The 13,878-nt window shown below is 53.9% G+C and overlaps 1 protein-coding gene across 3 annotated transcripts in view; it reads right to left on the reverse strand.

Moving 5' to 3' along the window:
* Positions 1-725: 725 nt before the first annotated feature.
* ATP10A (ATPase phospholipid transporting 10A (putative)) overlaps positions 726-13,878 on the reverse strand; it is a 106,485-nt gene continuing 93,332 nt past the window's right edge. Inside the window, exons 16-22 of one of the 3 annotated variants that reach the window (XM_037053802.1) lie at positions 13,102-13,178; positions 11,130-11,255; positions 7,189-7,389; positions 2,898-2,978; positions 2,712-2,816; positions 1,957-2,144; positions 726-1,835 (exon numbers count right to left, since the gene is read on the reverse strand). In XM_037053802.1, the coding sequence (XP_036909697.1) occupies positions 1,238-1,835; positions 1,957-2,144; positions 2,712-2,816; positions 2,898-2,978; positions 7,189-7,389; positions 11,130-11,255; positions 13,102-13,178 (1,376 nt within the window). In that variant the 3' untranslated portion in view covers positions 726-1,237. The remainder of the gene's footprint in view (positions 1,836-1,956; positions 2,145-2,711; positions 2,817-2,897; positions 2,979-7,188; positions 7,390-11,129; positions 11,256-13,101; positions 13,179-13,878) is intronic. The other 2 variants (XM_037053804.1, XM_037053805.1) reach the window with 2 other exon arrangements.

Here is a 13,878-nt window from a genome sequence, read left to right on the forward strand (position 1 = left end):
GAGAAGGAGAGAAATACCAATGTATGGTTGCCTCTCGTGAGTCCCCTGATGGGAACCTGCCTGCAACCCAGGAATGTGCCCTGACTGGGAATCGAACCGCGATCATGTGGTTTGCAGGCCTGTGCTCAATCCACACTGAACTACACCAGCCAGGGCTTTATATTTTATTTTATTTATTTGTAGGGAAAGGGGAAAGGAGGGAGAAAGAGAGAGAAACTCTCACATGCCCCCTACTGGGGACTTGGCTCGCCACCTGGGCAAGTGCAATGACTGGGAATTGAACCTGTGACCCTTTGGTTTGCAGGCTGGCACTCAACCCATTGAGCCATACCAGCCTGTGCAAAAAATCAACCACTTCTAAAATTATTGGCTTGGAAATACTAATTTCAGTGGTAAAAAAAGAATTTGCTTGGAGTGTCACAGAGTCGGCCTTGCAGAAAGCACAAAAGGCCAACTAAGGGTGGCCTGCAGCTTTGGAGCGAGGCCATTCCTGCCGGGCGTCTGAAAGGCAGTGCCGTGAGGACGTGCACCTTGGTGCTCAGGCATGCTCTGTTGGGTCGCGCAGTCACAATGTCACACGTTCTCTCTGCAAGGTGAGGCTTGTTTATTGCTTGTGATGATTCTGACAGGCCAGACCCTGCATAGGGACTGAGGTACCCCCAGGGCGATCTTTATGAAATGCCCGTGTGAGGTTGAACGTGGCAGTGAACTTCGTCCAGGCGGGGTTTTTTTTTTGAGGTCTCACTTTCCCTTCCATGGGTGACGTGGAGCCCCGCCCTCCCAGCTGTGGAGACGGAGGACGGACTGTAGAGGCCCTGAGGCTGGGGTCACGGGCCGGCCCTGTCCCCTCCCCTCACTCCTCTGCTCACCCTCACATGCAAGAGCAGCCAAGCTTACACCTGAGGGACCAAACCCATCATACCGTGTTTCCTCACAAAATGAGATGGAAAAAAATAACAAATCTAAACACACTTTTCAAAGGTCACTCTTTCAACTTTTATATACAATAAAGCTCTGACTTTTCCTTTGCAATATACTCTACTTAGAACTTTTAAAAAATAAACTTTGTTGGGTTTTTTTTTTTGGTACCTCTCGTTTCCGGCACGAGCCCTGGAAACATATAAAATACACCTCACTAGAACTCCTCTGTGCAAATAAGAAACATAAATAAAATCAGTATCTATGTTATAAAAACAAAAAGGCCATTTTACGAGCCCCGCCGCCCTGGACAAGGCCCCTAGAAGTAGTCGGTGGCTGGCTTGCCCAGGCCACACAGGTCCTGGTCCGGCTGAGGGGGCCTGGGCAGGAACTCGGCCTCCTGCTTGTCCGCCTGCAAACCACTCCGGGAGAACTGGAAGACACTGCCCAGGCCGTTGACCAGGGGCAGGGAGGAAATCCAGCTGAGTGAGCCCAAGTTGGAGAGGCTGAAGATGGATGAGAGGGCGGCTGCCCTGCTGGTGCTAGGCGTTTTCGTTTTGGGGTCCCCAGGACACGTTCCCAGAGCAGCCTCCAGAGGCCTGGAGGACCCCGAGGCCTGACCGTCCAACGCACCCCTCAAAGGCATGCTCACGTGCACCGCGCTGGCCTCCTTGCCGGCCTCTGGGGAGCTGGGGGGCCAGGGCATGTGCCAAGACCCCTGTGAAGTACAGTTCTGGGAGACGGGCCCCGAAACGCTGACACAACTCTGCTCTGAGGGTTCAGGCCTCGCTTCTCCTGGGAGGGGTCCCTGAGTCTCTTGGGGAGAACCAAATTTCCTGGGGCACCTCTTGGCCAACTGGCGAGCCAGCTGGAGCTTGGTGGGGAACAGGCTCCCCTGTAGGGCTTTGAAAAGCAACCTGGAAAGAACACACACGGAGCAGTCAGCCCCCACTGTGGGGTTTTGCCTTGGAGAAGCTTTCTGAGATTTGTCCCCCAAATTCCTGGAGGACTTGGGGGGACAGCATCCCCAACACCCACCTGGGCAGCAGCGCGGTGACTGGCGCTATGAGACAAGTCAAGTAGAACACGGGGTCGCCCAGAAGCGTCTGCATTGTCCAGTACGGGTTGGACGGAGGGTAGCATGTTGCACAGGAGGCGTTGTAGACCAAAGCCACGGAGAAGAACAAGAGGGCACTGAAGCCACAAGCCGTCCAGTTGAGCCAGGTCTGGGTGGGGAGGGCAAAGACACGGTGGGTCGTCAGTGGCTGTGCCCGCTGCCCCCCTGGGCAGAGCTACCTGACCTTGTGGCATCTCTGAGCCACGCCGGAAGAAGAGTTGTTGTCTCGGGCCCCACATTAAATACATTGTGACACATCATCACAAAAAACAATCTCATCAGGTTTTAAGTAAATTCACGATTTCGTGTTGGGCTGTATCCATAGCATCCTGGGCTGCACGTGGCCCCCGGGCCGCAGGCTGGACACCCCTTGGGATCTAAGGGCTTAGTGGAAACAGAGCTCTGGGGACTGGGTGGTGGTGCGGCCTGGGAGCCTGCGGACCAACCTGGACACAGATGGGCAGACGGAAGTCAGTGCGTCAAGGGAAGAAGAGCATGTGGTTAAGTAGGGGAAGGGCGGGAAGGAGCTACAGGCTGCCCAGGAGTGCGGGGCACGGGCTGAGGCCTGTGCATCATCTCCTTTTTGCCCCAGTGAGGTCGGCTTTACAGTCCTGTTTGCTCAGAACCTTCCAGATCTTGCAGACCTGCATGGACGTGAGGGGCCCAGAGCTCTTACCCAGGTCTTGGTCTCAATGCCCAGGTGCAGCAGGAAGGTGAAGAGAGCGATGGCGGTGATGGGCGTGCCCCAGGTGAACACGTCCACATCTGAGTCGTAGTAGGCCTGAAAGACAGCGGTGTCCTGGGTCTGCGGGCCACCAATGGGGCCCGGACGGGGGGGTGACTGGGCCAGGTGCCAACTTACCAGGTAAGGGATGAAAAAGCAAACCAGGCTCTGGAAGGCGGCGTCGGCCATGTTTAACCAGAAGGTCCAGGGCCCGTACTCCTGAGACACAAGAACAGGCATGGCAGTTACAGGGGAGTGCATGCCTCTGCAGACCTTCTGGGGTGAGGTGGGGAGTTGGGGGCATCTCCCCTCAATCTGAGTTCTGCTCCTCCTTTGTCAGCATTTTCTCTCCCTAGGTGTCTTTCTTTGAAAACTTTTTTAAGGTCTTCCAGCCAAGATGGAGGCGTAGGTGGAAACACGGTGCCTCCTCGCACCACCAAGTTTAAAGACAACAGAAATTAGTAACAAAAATGCAACCAAAACAGACAGAAAATTGAACTGTACAGAAGTCTGACAACAACGAACCATTCATCCAGACCGGTAAGAGGGGCAGAGTCAGTGGCTGGTGGAGCGGGGTTGTGCAGGAAAAAGTGGCCAGACTGATCCAGGCATGCAGACAGCAATTGGCAGATCCCAGGTGTGGGGTGGCAACGGGCAGACCCAGTGGGGGCACAAGGTGGCTGGCTGACCGCGGTCACACATTCGTGTGCAGATAAACCAGGCAAAAAAATGAGCAGTGAGACAGACTGCGCAAACCAGGGCCCCAGCGCTGGGAATTAAGGCCTAAAAACACCAATTCAAAAAACTTTCGGGGGTCGAGGTGCTGAGAGAGTCTCCCAGGCTCACAGAGAGTTCATTGGAGAGACCCACAGGGTCCTGGAGGGTGCACAAGCCCACACGTCCGGCAAACAGCACCAGAAGGGCCCAATTTGCTTGCGGGAAGCAGCAGAGAAGACCAAAATCCGGGAGTGTGTGGAACAAGTGCCATTGCCCCTCTCTGACCCCGCCCCCACATACAGCATCACAACCTAGTGACTGGGTTGCCCCGCTCTGGTGAACACCTAAGGCTCCTCCCCTCATACATAACAGGCACGAACAGACCAAAACATTATGGTTCAAGCAGAAGAACAGCTCAAAGTCCTAGAGCCAATACTTCCAAGTGACCAAGAGATAGCCAACCTCTCAGATGCACAGTTCAAAATACTGGTGATCAGGATGCTCACAGAACTGGTTGATTATAGTCACAAATTAGAGGAACAAATGAAGGCTAAACTAATTGAAATGAAAGGAAGTGCACAGGAAACCAGTAGTGATGGCGAGGAAACTGGGACTCAAATCAAGGGAGTGGACCAGAAGGAAGAAAGAAATGATCAAACAGAAAAATATAAAGTATCAAGAATTCAAAAAAATGAGGAGAGGCTTAGGAACCTCCAGGACATCTTTAAACATTCCAACATCTGGATTATAGGGGTACCAGAAGGGGAAGGGGAACAGCAACAAGTGGAAAACTTATTTGAAAAAATAATAAAGGAGAACTCCCCCAGTCTGGCAAAGGCAGTAAAATTCCAGGAAATCCAGGAAGTTCAGAGTCCTAAAGAAGTTGGACCCAAGAAGGAACATACCAAGGCACACCATAATTACATTAGCCAAGATTAAAATGAAGGACAGAATCCTAGAAGCAGCAAGAGATAAGGGGACAGTCACCTACAAAGGAGTTCCCATCAGACTGTCAGCAGATTTCTCAAAAGAGACCTTACAGGCAAGAAGGGGCTGGAAAGAAGTATTCCAAGTCATGAAATCCAAAGACCTACAGCCAAGATTGCTTTATCCAGCAAAGCTTTCATTTAGAATGGAAGGGCAGATAAAGTGCTTCTCAGATAAGGTCAAATTCAAGGAGTTCATCATCACCAAGCCCTTATTCTATGAAATGTTAAAGAAAATTATGTAAGAAAAAGAAGATAAAAAATATGAACAGTGAAAGGACAGCAAACTCACAGTTATTAACAACCACACCTAAAACAAAAGCAAACTAATAGGACAGCTAGATCAGGAGCAGAACCATAGAAATGAAGAACACATGGAGGGTTAGCAACAGGGGAGTGGGAGGAGGAGAAGAGGGGAGAAGGTACAGAGAATAAGTAGCATAGATGGTAGGCAGAAAATAGACAGGGGGAGGGCAAGAATAGTGTGGGAAATACATAATCTAAAGAACTTGTGACACATGGACATAAACTAAAGGTGGGGCATGGTGGGGGAGGGGGTGTGCAGGGTGGAGGGGAATGAAGGAGGGAAATGGGACAACTATATGGCATAATCAATAAAACATATCAGAAAATTTTTTTAAAATCTTCATCTGAGGATATGTTTTTATTGACCTTAGAGAGGGAAAAACACTGATGTAAGAGAGAAGTATCTTCCAAATGTGCCCCCAGATCTCCGTATATGCCCTGACCGGGAATCGAACCCACAACCTTCTGGTGCACAGGACAATGCTCCAAACAACCAAGCCACACTGGCCAGAACTCCCCTATGTTTCTTAAAAGTGATCTCTTAGAATTGGATAGGGGGGTTTCCTAATGTCAAAATCACGAAGCGGGACACCAAGAGCAAAAATGACCAGATTATAGGCTCAACACATCTTCATTGTCTGGGTGACTACACGAACTTGACCCTGTGACTTCCAGAGCAGACTAGAGGGGCATGTCCTAAGCACTTGGGAAGGTGCCGCCTGGGCCCTTCCTGTTGGCCTAAGTCCCCTGTCTTGGTCCCACAGTGGGGCAGACAAGTCCCAGCCGAGTACAGGAATTCCTCCAGGTGACAGGTGCACGCAGGGGTCAGCCTCATCTGCCTGCCGGGAGTCGCCCTGTGCTGCGGGCTTCCGCGGGAACCCACCGCCTTCAACAGAGGTGACATTGGGGAAGTCAGCTGGTTCGTAAACAAATTCTGAACTAGAGACTGTTGGGGGCGCCGTGGAGCCCCATTCCCTCTGCGCACACGTGCTCCTTCTAGCCAGCTGAGGAGCAGCCCTTCCAAGGCTCCCTCTGACGGCTGGTTAGAAATAGCTGGTAATCAGCGTGTCGATCCATGTGGCGTCTTTACGTGTATTTACATCTGTTTGTATCCACTGGTTCTTTCAACAGTTTCCCTGTGGGTTTATCTTCCTGCGAATTCTCCCCCAAAATAAGTCCCATTTTGGAGGGGTTATTTTAGGAAAATAAGCCCCGCTCCGGCGGCCGCTATCACGGTGACTGACCGAGATTACTGGACAATAAAATATCAGAGCCCCGGCGGGTGTGGCTCAGCTGCTTGGTGGAAGGGCTGCCGGTTGGATTCCCGGTTGAGACTCATGCCTGGGTTGCAGGTGGGGGGCCCGGGTTGGGAGCCTGCAAGAGACAACTTCTAATTTCTCCCCCTGTCTTTCCCGTTGTCTAAAAAATAAATGAGCAATATCTTTAAAAAAATAAAATACAATAACAATCCGATGGGAAGTCCCGAGCTAAAATCACAGCTGTTCTTCTTCAGCCCATTTGATTGGAAACTCTAGTGTGGGGATAGTTTCTACCCCATTGTACTTAAAAAAAAAATCCTCCTTTTAAAGTTTTACTGAGGTCAATAAATACACAAAAACACTGTGTACATTCAACGGACACATCTTGATTTCCTCGTCCCACCAATCACAAAGCACAGTCAAGCAGACAGAATTCATTCTCTTCTCTCATTGGTCGGATTCTAGACGTGGGCGGGAAGGGACCCCCCACCCTAAGCCTGAGCCATTCAGGGGAGGCCTGAGGCAAGCTTTGCAAACCCAGAGAGCTAATGAGACCACACATGATGGTCTGAAATGAAAACTTAGTAACTAACCGCAGTTTATGGCAGGTAGTCGTGCCCCAGCCTGGAATCTCCCCTGGCAAAGGTCAATCTTTACCGTAACTGAGCCATGTACGGTCTTTCTTCACCTACAATGACAAACCTTTGGAATAAAGGTAATGTCCTTTTTTCGGACCCCTTGGGGCCCAGCCCCCTCATCAGAGGGAGACCACGAATCCCTCCAATGTAATTATTATCGCATTCATTGTGGACTACTAACTGTCCTGTGCCCACTGCCTCAAAGAAGTGTGTGTCCATCACTCTACCTCTTCTCCAAGCCCAGAAGTCTCCCCTCTGCTTTGCCTGCCTCCCTGCTCCATCACCAATGGCCTTCATGGAAGCCTCTTCTGCCTCCGCTTTTGATTATAATGTACAAAATAAGGTGCAAAACCGCCCTTCTCTGGAGCATTCTCTCAACTCGCCGAAGTTTTTCTTCCCAGCAACTGCCGTCAGTTTGGCTCAAATAAAAATTCCCTACAAGTCTGGACCGGGAAGGCTGGGGACTTGCGCTTTCCAGAATGTGAAGGAAAGAAAGGCTGGGGGCCGGGCGGGAGGACCTCACCTCCCGGTTCTGGCCGCTCCGGTAGAGCTGTGGCTCCGCCAGCAGCACCAGCGCCGGCACGTCCTTGTCCAGCACCCCAGTCACCAGCTGGGGGAGCGACGAGAAGAGCAGGTTGAAGAAGATCAGATACCACTGGTCGATCATGGCGGACGCGGAGAAGCCACAGTAGAACTGGAACCAAAACAGGAGGCACACGAACATCTGAAACCGAGAGAGGAGGAAGGGGAGCAGTCAGTTCCCAGATGCCCTTGCGGAGGCTCATCCGAGGGGCCTGCGGGTCTGCAGGGCCCGGCTCCAAAGGCTGCATTTAGGGGCAGCAGTTTCCTCCAGGGCGGCTCTAACTTGGTGCCCTCGGTACCCCCTCTTTCTCCTCCAGGGCCCTCTGCCTGCCCTTGAGCACAAGGGGTGGGCTGCGGGATCCCCAGGAGTGGCCCCCGGAGCACTGAGGCCTTGCCACATGAAAGCCACAGGTCATTCATTCACTGAAAAGCAAACAAAGGCCTGGCCAGCTCACACTTGCAGGGGACTGTGGAGTCACCCTCGGCTGCTTCCCTTGTACCCCTCCTCCGTGGCCCTAAACTGAACCATGCCTGAGATGCTGCCTCCCTCTGCAACGACGGACCCTTGGGAGGAGAAAGAGCAAGTAACCACGGACTCCCATTGTGGGGACACCCACACAGGCATGGCAGCAAAGTTGACGACGGCAACGTGGCTGACCACAACCAAGAGCTGGCACCTGCCGCGCCCTCGGCTGGTGGGTGAGCTATAGGCATTATCGCTGGTCCTTACGCTCCCCCCCAACCCCAGCTTTGCCAGCAGGAAACTGAAGGTCGGGGACCCTCCACAGCCCCCTCCAGCCCACGCTCCGCACAGGAGGGCTTGGGCAGGTCTCTTCCCTCTGCTGCCTGACCACTGAAGGCCAGTGGCCTGATGCTTTTATACGAGGGGCTTGCACAGCAGTCCCAGCCATTGAAAAGCATTCCTACCGCGATGAACCAGGCAGCTCGGCCCAGGCCATCAGACCCCTCCTGCTTCTTGTCCCTATCTATGGACCGGGCACAGAGCAGCACCCCTTAGCCACGGGGCTGCCGTGAGGGTTAACGAGCGAGTACACTTAAAGGCCTCAGAGAGCGCCTTGCACCCTGTGGGAGCTGACCCACACCTTCCGTTCTTACTGTTAACAGTACCGTCATTTCCTTTGAGGCTCTGCAGGGCTGTGGGGGTCCCCCGGTTCAGAGAAAAGGAAGTTGAGGCCCCCTCATCTTAAGTGACTCGATTGTGGCCACTGTATGGGTAACACATCCAATCTGTTCCATTGCTCATAGGGCTTGGCCCAGAGGGCGTGACCTGCCCCAAGAGGGAGGGGGCACAGTGACAGGAAGTCCTTGGCTGGCCACCACAGACCACGGCCTGGGCTTCGGTCTGGAACTGCCACCACCTACCATATTGGCCCTGAGTCAGTCACTCAACCTCTCCGAGCTTCCGAGTGCTGACCAGACACACTGAAGGCCTGCCCTGAAGGTCAGATGACTTGACAGCCTGCGCATGGAGTGACCGACTGGGACTCACACCACCCAAGCCCCAGTCTCGCCTACGATGGGATGCACCCTTCCCCTTCTATGCTGAAGATGGACAGACAGACGTGCCTTTCTCATCGACTTTCTCCCTGGCCTCATTCCCACGCCGGCCTTTCTCCCACCCACAGCCACAGGCTCGGCGGCCCCGAGAGTCATCAGTGAGCAAGCAGCACTGAGAAACGAGGGAAAGTACCAGGGTAATCGAGATTTTTCTTTCCTGCGGTACCAGGAGCTCTCTTCTCAAACCACTGTTGCTATGGAAACGTCTCTCCTCTTTATTCGAAAGGAAGGCCAATTTGTTCCTAAAACAAGTGAATTCCTCACTTTGGGAGGCACACTGATTATCCTTGAACTTCTCAAGTAGATCAAGAGCTTGTTAACAGAGGCCTTGCACCATATGTGGAATAAAACCGGGAGCGATGTCCTTCCCACCCTTGTGCCCCCAGTGAGGACGGCTTCCTTGTGCCAGGCAGGGGCCTGCCCGCTGCCCAGGCCCCCGCCCCCCATTTGCATCTGAACCGCTGGCTGCCCTTCCTCGCAGTCTGGGCCACTTTCACTAGGAACCATGGAGCGCGGGGCTCAGTTCCCATGTTCTGATTTGTTTTTGGATGAAGAAAACCCCAAATCCATCAACCGCCAATGACTCGCTCAAGACTGTAGAAATAATGAGTGACAGAAACAGGGTTGGTCCCACCCCCCAGCCCCGCTCACCCTCACTCAAAGCACCACCCCCTTGGGAGCTGGGGACCCTGAGGTCTGCAGCTGTGCATGTGAGCCTCGGGAGAGTCACCAGGCAGCGGCAGGACAGCCTCCCTCAGACAGAGCCCCAGGCAGAAGCTAATTGGAATTAATTCCCAGAATCCAGCCTGTCCAGTTAGACGTGCCCTGGCTGGTCCCAAGCATCTGTACTCATTTGCTAGAAGACCTTTCAAAAAACAGGTGGGTGCGGGGGAGAGGGCACAGGGGTGGAAGGCAAGAGGGAAATAGGTCTACACCTCCGGAACAAAGCATTAAGAACACGAACAAGAGGTGATCTGACAGCAGTCTAGAGTTAGCGTGGAGATGTTTTTCCTGGAATCAGGAAAATAAAACAGGACGTAGGCCTTCCCCTGTATTGCACGTGACTTTTTCTCAGAAGAGCACAGGATGGTCTCAACACCGGCGCCACAGTCTCCCGTCTGCAGGGCGGACCTGCAGGGCTACGCCGCAAGGTCATGTCATCTACAAGTTTACTTACTCTGTCTCTGGGTTCGTTGTTCAGCCGCAGAAATCAGGGGCTGGAGGCCAGGCAGCAGCTCCTCAGCAGGCTGTCCGTCCCCCTTACAAGCAGAGCAGGGTTCTGGACTGGCCACACGTCCCTCCCGTGGGCTATGGAGGATGGTGACCGTCTGCCCAGGGCCCAGTGATGCAGAGACTAGGAGTCATCCCAGTGATGCAGAGACTAGGAGTCATCCCAGTGATGCAGAGACTAGGAGTCACACGGCAGGACCAGCGCTAACTGGACCAGGCCCTGGGGCCCAGCCTCTGCAGACGGAGCTGACCTCCGCCAGCCCGGCTGGGCACGGCCTCACCAAAGGGTCCCCTCAGACTGAGCCGGCTGGAAGGGGACAGCATGACCAGCCCCTGCAGGTTGTCCCCTGCCTTGGACGTACACTCCCAGCCTGCTGTGGGCGTGCCGTCAACCTGACAGTGGCTCTGGGCCTGAGTGCTCTCGAGCTGCATCCAGGACCACCGGGCACACTGCTGCTGGGCACCCCCCCCCCCGCCCCCCGCCTGCTCTNTACACTCCCAGCCTGCTGTGGGCGTGCCGTCAACCTGACAGTGGCTCTGGGCCTGAGTGCTCTCGAGCTGCATCCAGGACCACCGGGCACACTGCTGCTGGGCACCCCCCCCCCCCGCCCCCCGCCTGCTCTATGGAAAGCACGGACGAGGGCACTCCCATCTGCGGTCACATCGGCGGCCTGCTCCTGAGAAACACACCACCGGGGCGGGCGGCTGGGAGCTTAGGAGGCAGAGTTCCAGGGACTGGGGATAAACGTGGCCTTGGCTCTGCTAGCCACAGGACCTGGCGCAGAGTCCGGGACCTCAGGGTTACTCCACTTCTCGTTACAAAGCGGACATGCTGGAATGATCTACCTTTCTCCACGACCTTCTCCCTGTGAGATGCAGCCACCCGTGTGTGCCCGAGAGACAGATGTCTGAGCTGAGAGGCCAGGCGAGGGGGTTCACTGGCGAAGCTCAAGAAGGACGCCCGCGTGGGGGGCTGCAGGCCGGCCTCCTGGCCGCATTTGTGGAACGGTCCCCTAAGTCTCAGCTCAGGCCTTTGCACGCAAACCTCAGAGACCTGCAGCATCTGACACCTACCGTGTTTTTGTAGAAGAAGTAGAGCACCATGTTGGCGAGCCGGGAGTAACACCAGTGCCCGTGAACAATTAAGAGTCTCTCGAGGTAGCGGAACCTGGGCACCGCGAAGTCACTGGCCATCACTGCCTTGAAGGGGAGAGGACTTCTGTTACTGGGGCCCCTCTCCCCAGCGTCTGTCTCATCCCCCCAGACACAAAGCGGAACACGGGTGGCGAAGCCCAGTGTGTGTGTCGGGCCAAGGCTCGTTTCCCCGGCCTCCCTCATTATCTCCTTCGGCTGAAGAAGGTTCTATCCCATCAAGTCCCAGAGTTCAGGGGCACCCCTTGACAGGACTCATTTCAGATTTCTAATATATGTAACTGAGGGATTTAAAAAATGTTTGTCTTTTATTTCCCATACTTTTTTTAGTTAAATAGCTTCTTTAAGTTTTTTTTTACGTATTGATTTCAGAGAGACAGAGGGAGAAACATTAATCTGTTGTTTCACTTACTGATGCATTCACTGGTTGACTCTTATATGGGCACTGACTGGGGATTGAACCCTCATATGCCAGGACTGTGGGTTCAGTGCCCAGTCCGGACACATATGGGAGGCAACAGATCAGTGTTTCTCTCTCTCTCTCTCAAAAAATCAATAACCAGCCCTGGCTGGTGTGGCTCAGTGGACTGAGTGCAGGCCTGTGAACCAAAGGGTCGCTGGTTTGATTCCCAGTCAGGGCACATGCCTGGGTCATGGGCCAGGTCCCCAGTAGGGGGCGCACAAGACACAACCACACATTTATGTTTTTCTCTTTCTCTTTCTCCTTCCCTTCCCCATCTCTAAAATAAATAAATAAAAATCTTTAAAAAATCAATAAACATTTCTTGGGTGAGGATTAAAAGTCAGGATGAATGAACTATTTTGTTCATTCACCCAACTAATGTTTCCTGGCCTTCCCCCATGTGCACGGCTCTGGGGAGAGGTGAGCAAGAGTCCTGCCTGGACCCTGTGTCCAATTAATGGGGAAAGAGAGACACACAGGTGACCTAACTCAGCAGCTCCAGTCAAGGGGGCGCCGCTGTGCCTCTAGCTCGGGACTCCCCGTATGACCGCCACTTTTGTGTTCAGTGAAGTTGACGAGCCCAGCCCAGACCTGGCCCAAGTGCCTGGTCAATGCACAGTGATTGGCTGGCTGCACTGACCGAGGGCTTGGGCAGTGACTGAATGGAGGCCGCACTCTGCTTTTTTCAAAGCAGGAGCCTGCATAGACTGTTCCCGAAAGCCTCCACCAAGTTAAACCATGCTGTGATTAGAAGTTAATCAAATGTGGGAGATGGCTGAAAGGACTCCATCCAAAGCATATCTTCAGCAGAGGGTATGTTTACTGATCTGAGAGAGAGGCAGGGTGGGGGGGAGAGAGGGCTTCCCAAATGCACGCCGACCGGGAATCAAACCGGACCAAAGATTGAACCTGCAACCTCTTGATGTATGGGATGACCTTCAACCAACAACACAGCCACCCAGCCCCGGCCAAAGCAGCACATGTGTCATGAACTCATTTGTTCAGTGTCTGGAGCAGGGGTCAAGATGACACAGTGACTGAGGAGAAGGGCAGGGAGGACATTTCATGGGTCACGATGGCCACGTCCCCTGTCATCCTGATACCAGGCTCCAACAATAGCAGAGTCTGGTTTTCGGATGGAGTCGCTGGTGTGCAGAAATGTAAAAAATACCACCTGAAGATGAGGCGTAACAGCCACAGAGAAGGTGGCGACACTTTGTCCCTCGGTTCTCCTTCCTTGGCAAGAGTATCTCCCGCACGTAGCTTCATAAATATGGAGTCACCTGCACCTTACCCTTTACAACCGTCTTAGTGGAGGGTGAGCATCAGTTGTGCCAGCCCTTCAGCTCTGCTGGACAGAGGCCCCCGGGCAGATGCGACAGTGGGCCGCAGGGTCACCCAGGACAGCGTCCCCCCCCCATGGGTCTTTACCTGCATGCCCTCCTGGCCTGAGATCCCCACGCCTACATCGGCCACCTGGATCATGCTGACATCATTGGCCCCATCTCCTAGGAACAGCACAGAGGGGGAGGGTCAGTGGAGCTGACACACAGAATGAAACTGGCCGGATGGATCTTCACGGGGGCCCCACACTGGGCTGAGTTCCATGAAAGGGTCCCGGGCAGAGCAAGGACAGGCTGTGGGAGAAGTGAGTCAGGCCACGGGGTGAGGTCTGGAACTACCAGCCATGCCGAGAGGGGTTTCGGAGAGCAGGCTGGAGTGGCTACCGCTTTATTTAGCATTCAGGCTGGATTACCGGCTCCTACATGGCTAGGGCCCTCCACGTGGTGTCTGGCCGTGAAAGATGTTCTCACCTGCATTGGCTTTATTTCCCGAACAGCCCCAGTCTTCATCACACAGATAGCACCTCAGGACTACCCCAGGGCACACGCACCTGGGTGTGTCCCTACACTGAATGGAGCGCAAATTCTGCCCAGGACATGGCTGCGGTCTTTTTAGCACCCTGACTACCTGCGAGCTGAATAAGCGCCATGCTCACCACTGCACCCTCTGTGGGTCCCGTCAAGGAGAACTTCTACCCACTCAGCCAAGGCGCTGCTGATAGGAAATGTTCAGCCATGAACATTGCTGATACTTTCAGGGAGAGGCGACCAGAGACCCTGTCATGGTCACTCAGTGCTAGTGACCATTCTCTGAACAGCACACCAGACGGATCCAAACCACCGAGTGACAAGTTGCAAACACACA

The sequence above is a fragment of the Sturnira hondurensis genome, unplaced genomic scaffold, assembly GCF_014824575.4.
Source record: "Sturnira hondurensis isolate 20B ecotype Veracruz unplaced genomic scaffold, ASM1482457v3 Scaffold0007865, whole genome shotgun sequence".
NCBI classification, from domain to species: Eukaryota; Metazoa; Chordata; class Mammalia; order Chiroptera; family Phyllostomidae; genus Sturnira; species Sturnira hondurensis.